Genomic DNA, 15,237 nt, shown 5'->3' on the forward strand with positions numbered 1-15,237 from the left:
CAAATGATACAGAATAATGTAATAGATGTGGTATAAATTCTTTATAATTATGGAAATGATAGCTTCCTTATTGGTCACATGAGTCACGTAACATGTAATTCCCTGTCTTGAGTTATTAATAATGGATACACAGTTATCAAATTGTTCTAATGAACACTTTTAAAATACTTTCTGTCACTGAAAGCAAATATTTTATTGTAGACAGATATGCTTGTAGGAGTGAACTTAAATGTCCCATTATTACTACCACTAATTTAGTGTAAATACTATTTTTAAAAAATTGACAGAGAGCAATGACACTAATTATCAAAAGAATATACTTATATTTGGAATTATACACAAGGGTCTTATTTTTACTGTCTCTAAAATAAACACTCCTTACTGATCTGTACAGGTCATTATATAAAGAAAAGAAACTTGGGATTCTGTCTCCAAGGAAAACTACCCAACTATCAGGCAAAGATTGGCAAATCTGCCAACTTAATAGAAAAATTAACTTTCTTGCTCAAAAAACCATTCTACTTTGGGTCATAGGACTTACCCCCCTTCGGTAAACTCGGTGGGAAGGAGTAAGGCAAGCCAGTATCATCATAGCAAAATAAAGGGCGTAAAATGTTTAGGAAAGAGGCCCAAATTGAAAAGAGTTAGGACTATTTAGGGACCAAACCATCTGGTCCTGGAATCCTCTGGGCAGTGCTTCATATCTGGTGTGAGCATACCGCTGGAAACAGGAGCACCTCCAAATGCCAAGGAGAAACACCTGAGCCAAGGCTTTTACTGCCAGGGGAGACCAGGAATCTTATAGGCTCTCAAAGTTGGCACTGCTATTGATGGATATATGGAGAAATAGCTGGGAATTGTGCCCTCAGCTACCCCTGGGGAAGGAAGATCTAGAATTTGTTTTGTTTTGGGTTTTGGTTTTTTTTTTTTACCGTCAAAGCCCCATATGAGTCACAAAAATATCACACAAGAACACCTGCTTGCAAAAACAAAGATCCAGATGGCACAGCTGAAAGCACTGTTTCCTGATATCACCAGGCTAGAATAGAGACCTCCATAGCATCTTCAGAAAGACACAGAGAAATACCTGCAGTAACAGAGATAGTTAAGTCACCCTCTGATTGCAGGTCAGAACTTGGGTTTTCACCAGTTAAGGAAACAGTTTTTCTCAGCACAGGGAATTGGAGTCATGGAGAGATGAGTCTAGATTCTCCCTGACCCATTCTCTCTCTAGCTGTATTAGACATCTTTTGTACTGTCTTCCCAGTAGTGCCACCCACCCCCAGCACTTCTCAGAGGGTTATAGTAGAATCGTCTATGGTAGTGGAATGTGGACCACCCCTGGCCACAGAGGATTGGTTCAGATGGGACATCTTATCTAGTCTGGGCCAATCAGTGTCATTCCCTGGTACTTTGACACTGAGAAAGCTAAGGCAGTTTTTCATGGGGTGGCCAGAATTGAGGATATGTAAACTCAGGAGGTTTTGACAAATAGATAGAGAAGTTTAAAAATCTAGACAGTAGTAAGGGGATAATGAAACAGACACAGAGAAGAAATGAGAATCCAAGAGAAAGTCTCGATGGTGATTTGAGTCTTTTGTTCCAGATGTTCCATAGACCCTAATCCCATTCATAAGACATCCCAGTATCCTCATAACAAATTCCTCATTTTGCTTAAATGTATTAGAAATTTCAGTAATATGCAAATAAGGAGTACTAAGTAATAATATATCAGGTAAATGAGAGCCTAGTTTTGCAGCTGTGCTGTTAGGAAAGAGTCAACTACACAACATGTACAAGAATAGGAAACCTGACTGAGTGTAGTGGCTCACACTTGTAATCCCAGCACTTTGGGAGGCCAAGGCAGAGGATTGCTTGAGCCTAGGAGTTTCAGACCAGCCCAGGCAACATAGCGGGACTCCAGCTCTATACAAAATAGACAGATAAATAGACAGATAGTAACTAGGCATATTGCCATGTGCCTGTGGTCCCAGCTACCTGGGAGGCTGAGGTGGGAGGATTACTTGGGCTGGGATGGTCAAGGCTGCAGTGATCCATAACTGTGCCACTGCACTCCAGCTTGGGCAACAGCGTGAGACTCTATCTCCAAAAAAAAAAAGGAATAGGAAACTACCCAAGAGGCAGGGAGGGCCAATGTGCCATGTGCACCCACAGTGGTTTCTCTCCTGCTCCACCTCTTGCTGTACCCTGCTTAATCTGTATGTTAGGGGCTCCCTAGCACTCTGGGACTCCTTCTCCCTGGATATTTTTATCCAAGTAAGATCAGATTAAAATATACATCAAAGGAAGTTTGGGAGTGGTAAATATAAATAAGCAATCAGCCTAAAGTATATGAAAACATAGGAAGAGCTATTCCACCGGAGATTGGGGCAAGAGAGGTGGACAGAGGGGTGTTTATTGAAGATCCTCACTGCTCTCCTAGTTGGATGCTTCTAGATTGTGAATCACCACCTACTCCTGTCAGTGAATCAGAAAGACATTTCTACTGAGGTAATGGTCCCATCATTCTAAAACTGCTCTGAGTTATTCAAGTCTATGTTTATAATAGGCTATCATCCCTAGAACTGCTGTGCATACTTATGCATTTAAATATTCTCTAAGATCTTTACCAACTTTATTTTTATTGTAGGTTCTCAAAAGAGAAATATCTGATCTCTTAAAATTCACCAGTTTAAAACCTGGCAAGTTTTAAAACCCAATATAGAATTAAATCCATTAGGTATGTTAAAAGAAAAACTTGAGACAAATTAAATTTAACAGTTTAATTGAACAAGAATGAGCCTCAAAACCAAAACAGGTTCAGAGAACATCGGCCTGCAATTAGTCCGGCAGCATTTATGGACAGAAAACGTAAGTGAGATAGAGACAGCTCGATCAGTTACAGCTTGGCATTTGCTTTGTTTGAACATCTGAGAAGTTGGCCACCTAAGACTGAAGCTCAGCTGCAGGGATTGGATGAGACTCAGTTGCATGTTACAAAAGCACTCTAAGTTAGGGTTTTATTTAGTTTATGTATTAACTTAGGTTGCAGTCCTTTATGTAAGGACTCAGGTATGGAGGCATCCTCAGCCAACTTAAGTTTCATTTAACAGATATTTAATGCTAATTATATTAATATTTATCTATTTCATTTTACCTCAGTTAGTACAGAAAATTTCACTTTATATTTCATCCTTAGAATCAGGGCATGGCCAGAAATCTTTTCCTTTAATTAAATGTATACCTAAAGTTGCTGTAGGTTTAAAAGTGTATTTTTAAGTATGCCTCCAAAGACAGTAACAATTTAGAGGAAGGTGTTCCTGTTTGCCTGCTTCAAATTGGTTGAGTTTTGTCATGGAATTGGTTGAGCTTAACTAGCAGAACTGCTGTGCTGTAATTCTTGGCTATAGAATGAACACATCCCTTTGGGGAGGGGGGTCCAATAAAACCAGTGTTGAAGGGAAGTGTAAAGTTCTCAGTGCTGAAGGGCAGCCTCTCTGACTCAGGTGATCGAGGCACCCAGTGGGTATGAAGTAGAGGTAGAGCAGAGAGGCATGGAAGGTTGCCAAAGCCAAAGGGCTAGAAACAGAAAAAGTCAAAGTGCCATTGTGTTCATGCCTGGATGGCCAGAGCCAGGCCAGCTGCTGTTCAGAATCTAGGCAATTGCATGGATACTATATGGACCTTTGCAGAAGAAGCTCTTACCAACAGCATTCAGGAGCACAGCAGCAACAGGGCCTCCCATCAAAAAGAAAACAAACAAACAATGACCCATTCATGTGCGCATTTCAATCAGTCCCCTTTTCATCAGAGATGACAGAGCAGCTGGGAGGACCCACATTAGCAACGATGTTCATTCTGCCTTTATTCCTGTGTTGGAGACAGGAAAACGGCTGTCCTTGCAAACATCCTCCACAACCCACATCAGTATAGGTTTAAGATTTCCTCCCCAGTAAATTGAACAGATTTCCACCCCAGCAAAGATGTGGCCAGGCTCACGGAAAAGGGTAGCCTAAAGATTAGGCTAGGTCCTTCCCAAGCCATTCAAAGTCTTAAATTTTCTTTTTTTATTAAAGCAAATTATTACTTACAGAGTACATTCTACATTTTAAAGCAGAATCCTTCCAAATAAAAAGATAAATCAAAATCCCCCGAGATACTGAAAAAGCACACACTTTACAAGAAATTAAATTGTGCTGCTCAGGTTAGAATGACATGATGGCTGCTTGCTTATTTTAAAAATATCAAAAGCAAGACTGGCCAAAAAGAGAAAAAAACACGAATAAAGGTTTTGGTTTCCATTACCTATATTTGTGTAAAAGCTATGTGTTGTTTTAACTAAACATCTGGTCTTTGTCCCTCACATGCAGAATTCTGAGTTTTCTTGACACTTTGGCAAGAGGTACCACAACCCCCTGCCAGGCCAGTAAAAATCACACATTTTTCCTGCAAGAGAAAAAAAAGTCAATAAAAATGAAACATTAAAAAACGTAAAAGCTGAATTGGAAAGCTGTGCTGTAGAAAGCCTGCTTCCTAATCAGCCTTACACAACTGCTTTAAAATATCTAAAAAATACTACCATTCTGTATTGTTTGAAAGATCTAATACAGATAGTGAATGTTTGCTCAATATATTGTTCTAAAATATGTCCTTTAGATATGGGGACCTTGCCATTGATTCAATTTTCCAGAGTAAATCATGTGAATTAATTTTCGTAAATATTTAACGTTTTTTCTGGTACAAACTGATTCTTTAAGTTACTTCAACTTGAGTTGAATTTCAACTACTTTTACCAAATGGAGAAATAATCTTTGTCTCACGTTCACATCAGCACCTTCTAAAGCTCTAGCATTATAATATGTCATAGTAAAAAGCAGAGAAGTAAATACAGTCCTGTTCTCAAAATATGACAAGCTCATTATAACAAGCCACTCATAAATCCTAAACAAAAGTACTACCATACATTTTTAATACAAATTTTATACAATTTGCATAGGATGTTTCTATTTGCAACAAAGGCAGGTATTTCTTTCTCCTTGCCACACATAATGCTGAAATGAATTATATAGTAATACTACCATTTACGTCTAAAGAAGGCCTGAATTAGTTCACAAATGGCTGCAAAATACTTTGCAAACATGAAATGCAAAATAAGACTCTAAAAAATACTTCTTTATAACAACTAGGTTATACTTAGATGAAATAAAACAAATAAACATTACTAAAGGCAAGTGCCCTGGAATTAGGCTCTTGGGTTGAGGAGAAAGGCTCTATAATGGGGCTCCTCCAGATATTAAATTAACCACCTTTTTGGTAGCCCTCACCATGACCTCAAGAAGCACGGAACTATGCACAGAGTGAGCTGCCCCTGCTGCATAAAGATTTAAGTAGAAACTTACGGCCCATGGCACCGAACTTCTGATTGTAAATATTTACTAGAAGTGCAAATAGACTAGAACCTTACAAAATCTTAACACCAAACTCAAGTCAGCTCCTTTTCTGACTGTTGAAAATGAATTCCCACTCTTAAATGCCTGCCCGAAGTTAGGATGTGGCTAGTGGGTACAGAGAGATAATAAGCAAGCAAATAAGCCCTTCTGTTCTGAAGACGGCCTGGTGGGAGACCCCAAAGCATCACCAGGAAGCACTCCTTGGGCCTATGCAGTCCCTTTTCCTACCCGTCCTGGCGTTTGGGCACAACTGATGGCCGTCGGCACAGTAAGATCCATCAGAACATATCGAACTTATCGAGCTGCATATTCAACTGTAAACAGAAGAAACCGAAACTCACATTCGATCTACTTATACCTAATCATATGGAGCTCAGTCTGGGAAAATCTTCAATATGAAATCCCAAAAAAATAACGTTAAGACATTATGATTTCAGGACAAGCCACAAACCTAGGCCGACACTGGGGAAAAATAATTTAACAACTTCAGTTTTAACTCCTATTTCCCATAATAATAAAAAAATTATTAATTCCCTTAGAAATAAAATTTCCTGGGCATCTGCTCAATAAACAGTGGAAATGCTCCTGTGTTCTACGCAAGCAAGCTCCTTCCCTCAAAAAGTTTGTGGAGCCGTGGACGGTTCAGAACAAGTCAGAGTGATAAGAGCAATGATTAGCAAAGAAAAAAGAGCTATCTCTTGGAGATGGAAGTCAAAAGAGACTTTTCACATGTCATACCTCAGCTGAGGCCCAAACAATGAATACATGTGAGAAGGAGAGAGGCCAGTGGATGAATGTTAGATGCACTGGAAAATCATGGGCAGAGGCTGGAGGTAAGAAAAAGTTCATCTGTTTGGAGGAACAGAAAGAGGTTCATCATCAAGCAAGGAGCTTGTGGGGAGTGGCAAAAGTCCATGTTGGCAAATAAGCAGAGATAAACGTAAGAGTGGGCAGCCTGAGCAACTGCGGGGGAAATTGGAAACGAATAAATGGCGTTAAGGAGGAAAGTCAGAAGCGTACCATGTTTTATCAAAATTTTTCTGATTGCATTATGGAGAAAGAATTGGAAAAGATCAAGAAAAGAATATAGGCAAGAGAAAAATGACAAATTGAGTTATGGCCATGGGAGTGGAGAGAAGTGAGCAGATTTAAGAGCCATTTAGAAGTTGGGAGAGAACAGACTTTATCGGGCAGATTAGCATAATCGTTCAGACTTCTTGTGTTCATACCCTGGTTCTGACCCTTAAGGGGAAAGTTATTTAATCCCTCTGCAACTCAGTTTCCCTTTTTGAAGAGTAGGCACAATAATAGTTGCTGCTTGTTGAATTATTACGAAAGATAATTGATTTAATTCACAAAATGCTCAGAACAGTTTCTAGAGTGTGATAAATGCTTAAAAATTTTGGCTTTAATTATTATTGAGTGTAACTGCCCAAAACTAGAAACACAGTTACCAACTGTAGAATGGGACATGGGAGGGAAAAGGGAGGAAATAGGGACTTCACAAAAGAATTTAGCTTGGATAAATGAATGGATGATAGTAACCATGCCCCTTATTGACCTATTGCGACTCAGCTCCACATCTACCCTTCAAAGCCTGCTTCGAGATATGGGAGTTGGACCCAATAAGCATTTCTCCTTTGTAGCAGGCATAATTTTAAGTTCTGTCAGTAGAAGGCACTGAAGGGTCACTAAAGCAAAGAGGTACTTTTTCTGATTCTATCATGCATCCACTTGCTTCTTTGTTCGTGGCTGCCAGTAGTGCATGTAAGGTCATCCACTGATGCTCACCCCCATCAGGTTTCAGTGGGAGATTCCCAGGAGTCTCACAGATAGTCTAGAAGTTGCCTGGCCTACCTGCATCCCAAAAGGAGGTTTTCTGCTTGAGATTGCAGATAAGCTCTGGCCTGGAGCAACCCAGAAAACCTCCCTGCCATCCACACTTTCTCTAATACAGTCTAAATTCCAACCAGCTTGTTCTTTCCTTAGCTACTGTCTCTCAACTGTAGTGTATTATTCACCCCTTTAAAGTTAATTTCCTGTTAATTACCTATAATTCATAATTATAGGTAATTAACTATAATTATATGTAATTACCTATAATTAACAATTATTTGTATTAATCATTTCCTGTTCAAGTTACTGTGTGTTTTCTGTCTCCTAATTGGACCCTGACTGATGCAGTACTATTCATCGAAATGAGAAACATAGAAGGAGAGATAGATATTGAAAAGACAAATTCCATTTTTGACACACTGAACTTGAGATGCTTGTGGGATGTCCAAAAGCACTGTCTAGTAGAAAGCTGTTTTGGGGGAGTGTTTGGGGGAATCAAAAGCTCAGAAGTGACTGGGCTGGAGAGATAGGCTTAGAATTGAGTAGTCTTAGAGCCACTAAATGAAGCATGTGTTTAAATGCCATAAGTTAGAGAAAGAGACTTTTTTATTTTTATTTTTTTTGAGACGGAATTTCACTCATGTTACCCAGGCTGGAGTGCAATGGCGCGATCTCGGCTCACCGCAACCTCCACCTCCTGGGTTCAGGCAATTCTCCTGCCTCAGCCTCCTGAGTAGCTGGGATTACAGGCACGCACCACCATGCCCAGCTAATGTTTTGTGTTTTTGGTAGAGATGGGGTTTCACCATGTTGACCAGGATGGTCTCGATCTCTTGACCTTGTGATCCACCCGCCTCGGCCTTCCAAAGTGCTGGGATTACAGGCTTGAGCCACCGCACCTGGCCTGAAAGAGACTTTTTTTAATTTTTCATATGCTCATCAAGAGACCCTAAACCAATTAATCTGTATGTATGTAGACAGTAGCACATTTCAACAAAAGATTTATGGTGATTTCATACTGTGTATGTTAGGTAATGTTCTATATCTGCTAACGCTTTCAAAGCTAAATGAAGATATGATTGAAAAGAGCCAAGCCCCTTTTTTTGTTGGTTTTTTTTCTTTTGTTTGAGACAGAGTTTTGCTATGTCGTCCAGCACAGTGGCACAATCTCAGCTCACTGAAACCTCCATCTCCCGGGTTCAAGTGATTCTCCTGCCTCAGCCTCCAAAGTAGCTGGGGTTACAGGCATGTGCCGCCACTCCTGGCTAATTTTTGTATTTTTAGTAGAGATGGGATTTCAGCATGCTGGCCAGGCTGGTCTCAAACTCCTAATATCAGGTAATCCACCCACCTTGCTCCCCCAAAATTCTGGGATTACAGACATGAGCCATGTGCCTGGACCAAGCCCCATATTAGTAAGAGAATTCTAATTACCTTCCAAACTTGGAGGCTTAACCTAGCAGAGGTAGGAAGCAATTAGTCATATGTGGATGCTGACTGGAATCAGGAAAATTCTAATGGATGTGCCAACACCCCAAGTAGCAGCAATGAAAACTGGTGAGCTGCTTAATTTGCATTTTATTCAAAAATGACAACTAGATACAAATATATTTTGAAAAAGACCCAGGTTAACGCCTTCTGCTTTTTCTGGGGTGTGAATTCATTCAACAAAACTTGCCCCTTGATTCATCCATTTCTCAAAATTTTGGATCTACTGACCACACCACACACACACACACACACACACACACACACACACACACACACAAAGAAATTCCATCAGCAGTTTGCAAAAGAACAATTTGGAAGAGAAATGTATTAAATCCTCAGGGAAATTAAACCCAGATAATCCAATAATGGCACTACAAAATTAACACTAGACTATAAATTGAATTAATTGCCTCCTACTGTGGGGTTCTTGGCTACCACAAACCAAAACAAATGAAGCCAATGATGTCAAATGCCTTAAGAGAGACCACAGGCAAGTTTGTATTATAGGAGTTCACCCCCTGTGGTGTTTCAACTTTCCAACTTGTTCTGGAGATCAATACGAAGAAAAATCTTCACTTCTGCCATCTCACATCTCAAATTATATACAGTAGGTTGGTGAGAGATGTGAGAGGTGTGAGAGGTGTGAGAGATGTGAGAGTTCTAGACACAACACAGCAATTATACGACTCTTTGTTAATTACCTCTAAGTGTCTGTGTCTAGAAATTGCTGAACTATTGGGAATCCATGCAAGTCTTTTTCCCTGAGAGGGCTGAAGGGACTGGTGGGAACAACTAAAGGTGTCTCTAGAACCCAGGCAGCCTAGTGATAAGGCAGATATTTAAGAATACCAGTCAGCTGCTTCAAAAGAGACTCACTTTGGCATTTCAGTAAATAAGCGTTTGTTTCTGTAAATTCTCTTTTAATGCCGTGATGTCAGTACACCTTTGGCAATACGGGATTAACTAAATAATGTGGGTCCTGGGACCAACAAAGTTAGCATGTAGTATAATTTACCAAGCCTCTGCTAGTCTTCCTAAGGACTCTGAGAGGCAAGATAGGATGCAGCATCTTGATAGAAAGAAAATTTTGGTAATTACACAGCTTTGCCAAATAAAACCCATAGAGCAAATACAGAGGGCCTGACTGCCTCCAGCTTCTCCTGAGATGCCAGTTTGTCAAAATGCCTATGGAGTATTTGCTCAGATACACATCCTTCACGTTACAGCTGACATTGACCCCTGAAGCTTTTTAATAGCCAAACAGCTTTTTATAAAAAACTAACTCATGGCATTTTGTTGGGATATTATAATTTTTTCACGTTCTTAATTTTGTTTGACATTTCGAAAATACTATGTCTAACTCTTTTGCGTAGATTTTAAAAAAAGAAAAAACCATAGCTAGCATGGATTGAATACTTCTTTTTCCTTCCCTCAAGAATTGACACAAACACCAAAACAAAATACTTTTTGTTTAAGCTTAGAGAAATGAAGCATTCTGTTTGTTTGGAATCTTAATTACTATCACCCCAAACTTACCTAATTAGAAGCTCTTTTATAATGAGGAAAATTATTTTCAAAGTTAATGAATTTGCAAGCACAAACATTGCTGTCTTCCCAGAATGAATTATTCACATTCCTTACATGCATATTTTAGTTGTACACTCTAATTAATATTAGTACTGAAAATGTGTGAGATTGATTTCACTGTCAAAAAAAAAAAAAAACTTTCCTTTGTTTTTAGACGGTATAAAAACACCACAGTTTTTCCTCTTATAAACGCTGTGCTGCACATAAAGACTTAATTTTAGATTTGGACAAAATGGAAATTATTTCATCGAAACTATTCATTTTATTGACTTTAGCCACATCAAGCTTGTTAACATCAAACATCTTTTGTGTGGATGAATTAATGATGTCCAATCTTCACAGCAAAGAAAATTATGACAACTATTCTGAGGTAAGTTTTTTAAATCTATCTAATGTGAGTAACATTAATTATATAACATTCATCCTAAGTGTAATGATTTTGTAAAGATTAAGAAGTAACTTGGTATGTACTCTGTTTTGTGAAATTTCAGTCTTCCTCTAAGAATGTATAAATGTAACCTGTATTACTTAGCACAAGAGCAAACAACCTGGCCTCTGAACTGAACTGGAGAGTATGGTACTTAGCAAGCATACAGTACATTAATAATTTTCAATCAACACACAAGTGCATACTTGTAATAAATGGTTGGCAGAAATAAGATTTGGATACATTTCAGCTGGACATTCAATTTGTTTTAAACTACAAACAAAAAACACACACTTTTATTTTGGGCTTAGCAATTACAAACTGGTCATTGTGTACCTAATCTATATCTTAGTGAAGTTTTTACCCCTAGATGGTAAAATTGCAAGTTGTTTTTATTTTCTTTTATATATTTTCCAAATGTGCTGAAATTAGTGTATATGCTCATTTTACTCAAGCTATAATCAGAAAACAATCATTTAAAAATCTCCATATGAACAAGCTCCTATGGTAAAAACTAAATCTAATTAAATATTATCTGTATTTGAAATGGCTTCTACAAAGTTGGCATATTTGTGATGCAGTAACCCATAAACCAATGAATTCTTTACTAAAAATGTATTTTATATTCTAATAAAAATACAATTGGTTTCTTGAGAAATGCTTTAGAGTAGAGCCCTGAGTAAGATGGAATAAAAAAGAAATTCACTGGGCCTCCTACAGCTGTACCCCAAAACCTGGCCAGCGTCTCTGTTCCGATGTACCATGTTCCCATGTGCCACTCTGGCCTTTAAAGAGAAACATGAAAAAGGAGTGGGAGGCTTCTCTAAAATCAAATTATAAAATATATAAAATATTCCATAAATAACATGAATTTTAAAAAAGTGAATAACTGCAGTGAAATAAACTTTTGCCTCATTTCAGTACTTCATTATGTTCCTGCTGCTTGAACTCATTTCTGTATTCACTATATATATTTTATAAATATTTTATAGTTGTCTTACAATAGTCTAGGGAGAGAGAAACTAGATTGCTTTAAAAAGCTTAATACAAATTATTTATTAAAAAATTCTGCACATAAGAACACAAACTTTGTTTATAGCTTTAACTATTCTGCAGATTAAAGTCTAGATTTAAGTTAATTGGGGGTTTAAATCTATTGCTTACAACAACAATATGTTATTGTAATGGTCATTTCTAATTATAGCCTAGAGGATACCCGAAAGGGGAAAGAAGCCTCAATTTTGAGGAATTAAAAGATTGGGGACCAAAACATGTCATTAAGATGAGTACACCTGCAGTCAACAAAATGCCACTCTCAGTCCCCAACTTGCCATTGAGATTTGGGAGGAACGTTGGAGAAGAAAAAGGCACTGGAGCAACAGCCAACCTGCCTCTGAGATCTGGAAGAAATATGGAGGTGAGCCTCATAAGACATGTTCTTAACCTGCCCCAAAGGTTTGGGAGAACCGCAACAGCCAAAAGTTTCTGCAGGACACTGAGTGATTTGTGTCAAGGATCCAAGCATTCACCATGTGCCAATGACTTACTTTACTCCATGACCTGCCGGCACCAAGAAATCCAGAATCCCGATCAAAAACAATCAAGGTAAATACCTGAAAACCAGTCAAAGTGCATGGGTAGTTATATAGAGGTGGTCTAGAAACTTTAAAAATGACTACATCTTTTCAACATAAGTTTCTAAGAAAGTAAGTTTCCTTGAAGGAGAGAACACAAAGGAACTAAATACCTGTCAACTGGGAACTATAGAAGGCCAGGTATAATAAGCATGGCTCAAGGTATAAAGCCATAAGATGACTTCCCCTAAGCCACATATAACCATCAGTCTCATTATCCTATAGCTGCTCACTAAATCCACGCAATGACAGGATATTGTTCAACACTGGACCTCTCCAACATAAAAAGGTCCCATGGGAGAGAGTTGTTCTCAAGTATAGTACAAAGAACCCCATTTCAATAATCTAAGTCTCAAATGCAGACAGTTTTCTTTCTCAACTTTTAATACAAGCTTTTCTTTTTCCTGGATCTCATTTTATAAATTCTGTTATAATCAATTTTATAATAATTAAGAAATATTCATTATCTGCTATGTACACATCAGAAGGTAAGATTTAAAAATTAATAAGCTACTTATCTATTATTTTATAGTAGACAGTGTATGCTTAAGAAAATTTTTTGATGCTGCCAGGCGCAGTGGCTCATGCCTGTAATCCCGGCACTTTGGGAGGCTGAGGCGAGCAGATCTTCTGAGGTCAGGAGTTCAAGACCAGCCTCACTAACATGGAGAAACCCCCGTCTCTACTAAAAATATTAAATTAGCTGGGCATGGTGGCAAATGCCTGTAATCCCAGCTACTTGGGAGGCTGAGGCAGGAGAATTGCTTGAACCCAGGGGGTGATGGTTGCAGTGAGCCGAGATCATGCCATTGCTCTTCAGCCTGGGAAACAAGAGCAAAGCTTTGTCTAAAAAAAAAGTTCTGATACAAAGTAGAACATGATGCTTTAGTTAAGATCTGAAGAATGTAAAGTGGCAGACTGTGTTACTTTATCTGAGAGACCTTCTCAGGACACTCCTGGTTTGTTTTTTTCGATGGTACTTATCCCTGTCTGACATATATTTTGGGTCCATTGCTTTTATTAGAATTTCAGCCCTACAAATCCCGTAATTGTTGTCCACTGCCATATCCCCAGGGCCTAAGAACTATGTCTGCCACATAGTAAGCCCTCAATATTTAGTAGGATAAATGAAATTAAAAAGGCACTAATAAGGTCCTACAGAGGGTCAGAAAAAAAGAAGTTTTTTCTGTATGTGGAACCCTGCCTTTGAGAAGCAGCTTTCTCTTGAACATTCAGAGACCGGTGGGAAGAAGGAGGTCATTTTTAGGCACTAATGCAAGGTGAGCCGAGAACAGCTAAGGTTCCGTCTGGCAAGAGCGAAAAGTATGCAAAGGAAAGAGGAAAGAAGGCTAGACAGATAGAGTAAGAGCAGAGAGCACAGATACTGAGGACCCAGACAAGGACCTGGGACATGATTCATCAGGAGAGGGAGAACCACTGACATTTCTGCTGAAGTTCTAGGATGTTATACAACGGCAGAATTGACAGCTAATGAGATGTTGGGAGTGAAGTGGTGTAGAGGGAGAGAAATGAATCAGTGATAAATGTTGGGACTGAGTGCCCATCACAGACTCAGCATCCTACCAATACCTCATTCATTTCAAGTACAACACCATTCAGCTCAAGTATAATTAGGCAGTTAGGACTATGGATGGTATTTGTACACACTCTTGCATGATGTTGTTCTGATGGATGAGAACATTTTGTACTGCTTACATTTTAGAAGACTGGTATTCAAGAAGATAGATGATGCAGAATTGAAACAAGAAAAATAAGAAATCTGGAGCCTGTCCCTAAAGCTGTGACCTGTAATCTACAAACGGCTCTATAGCGAAGACCACAAGGAAGAGTAGCTTCATACATTTCATGAGCTATGGATCATCAATGGCAATTTTTCCTTGTCAGTACAGCTATAATGGTATCTTGGAAGTTGTAAAAACATTAAAGCATATTTGTTATGTAAAGTTAAAATGATTTTTGCCTAAATAAAAAAGAGCATTGCAAATGCTTTAGAAATCTCTGGTAATGGGGAGAAAGAGACAGAGGAGCCTCTTCACTACCCTATATAAAAATCATAGACACCGTTACACTTAACAAAAAATTAAACAGAAGAGCACCCTGAAAAACATTGTGATGGAAATTAAATAATTTTCCAGAATGGCATGTTTGACAAGTGAACAGGGATTATAAATCACTTATAAACATGTTTCTGTATACCCTTTCTATCGTGTCAAATGTTAATGAATCTGTGATCAGTTGAAATGTAAATGCCTGTGTAATACTACACAGTAAAAACTCTTAGACTTTAGGGACATAAAAGAAAAAGGCCACTATGAGTTACCTCTTTTAGTGTCTCCTCTATCTACATCCAGAAATTTGCCTCTGGTGAGTTTCTTTTCTCCTCATTTAACATTTCAAGTTTTTTATTTGCAAAAACATCTGACTATTCCTCATCTAGGAATTTAAAAATTCAGTACACAACACCGATGCACAGTGACTTGCCTTTATTCCTAAGGATATGAAGTCCTTAATCAGACCTAACTGGTTTATTGAACAGTCTCAACTCTACTGGGCACACACAGGAAATGGTTTTATTTTTCTCCCATTGTGCCCCCCGCTGGGCTGTGTTGAATCTCTGGCCCCTGCTGATTAAAGGTTCCTTAATGATACCCTGGACATACTGCCTAACTCTCTCGGTCACTTCCTGATATTAAAAAACTTTATCAAGTCCCATTAAAGACGCCAACCTCATATCCAAAAATAAAGTGTTTCCACCCACCCGCATGGCTGGCTGGGCTGGTAGAAGGGCCTG

General features: G+C 38.6%; 1 protein-coding gene across 1 annotated transcript; it reads left to right on the forward strand.

Moving 5' to 3' along the window:
- The first annotated feature begins 10,415 nt into the window (after nucleotides 1-10,415).
- NPVF (neuropeptide VF precursor) lies at nucleotides 10,416-14,432 on the forward strand. Its single transcript, XM_032286761.1, has 3 exons — nucleotides 10,416-10,734; nucleotides 11,996-12,396; nucleotides 14,149-14,432. Exons 1-3 carry the CDS (start codon nucleotides 10,597-10,599, stop codon nucleotides 14,198-14,200), a joined length of 591 nt encoding a protein of 196 aa, XP_032142652.1. The 5' UTR covers nucleotides 10,416-10,596; the 3' UTR covers nucleotides 14,201-14,432.
- The last annotated feature ends 805 nt before the right edge of the window (nucleotides 14,433-15,237 follow it).

This window comes from Sapajus apella, unplaced genomic scaffold, assembly GCF_009761245.1.
Source record: "Sapajus apella isolate SASKATOON/1434 unplaced genomic scaffold, GSC_monkey_1.0 scaffold19, whole genome shotgun sequence".
Taxonomy (NCBI): Eukaryota; Metazoa; Chordata; class Mammalia; order Primates; family Cebidae; genus Sapajus; species Sapajus apella.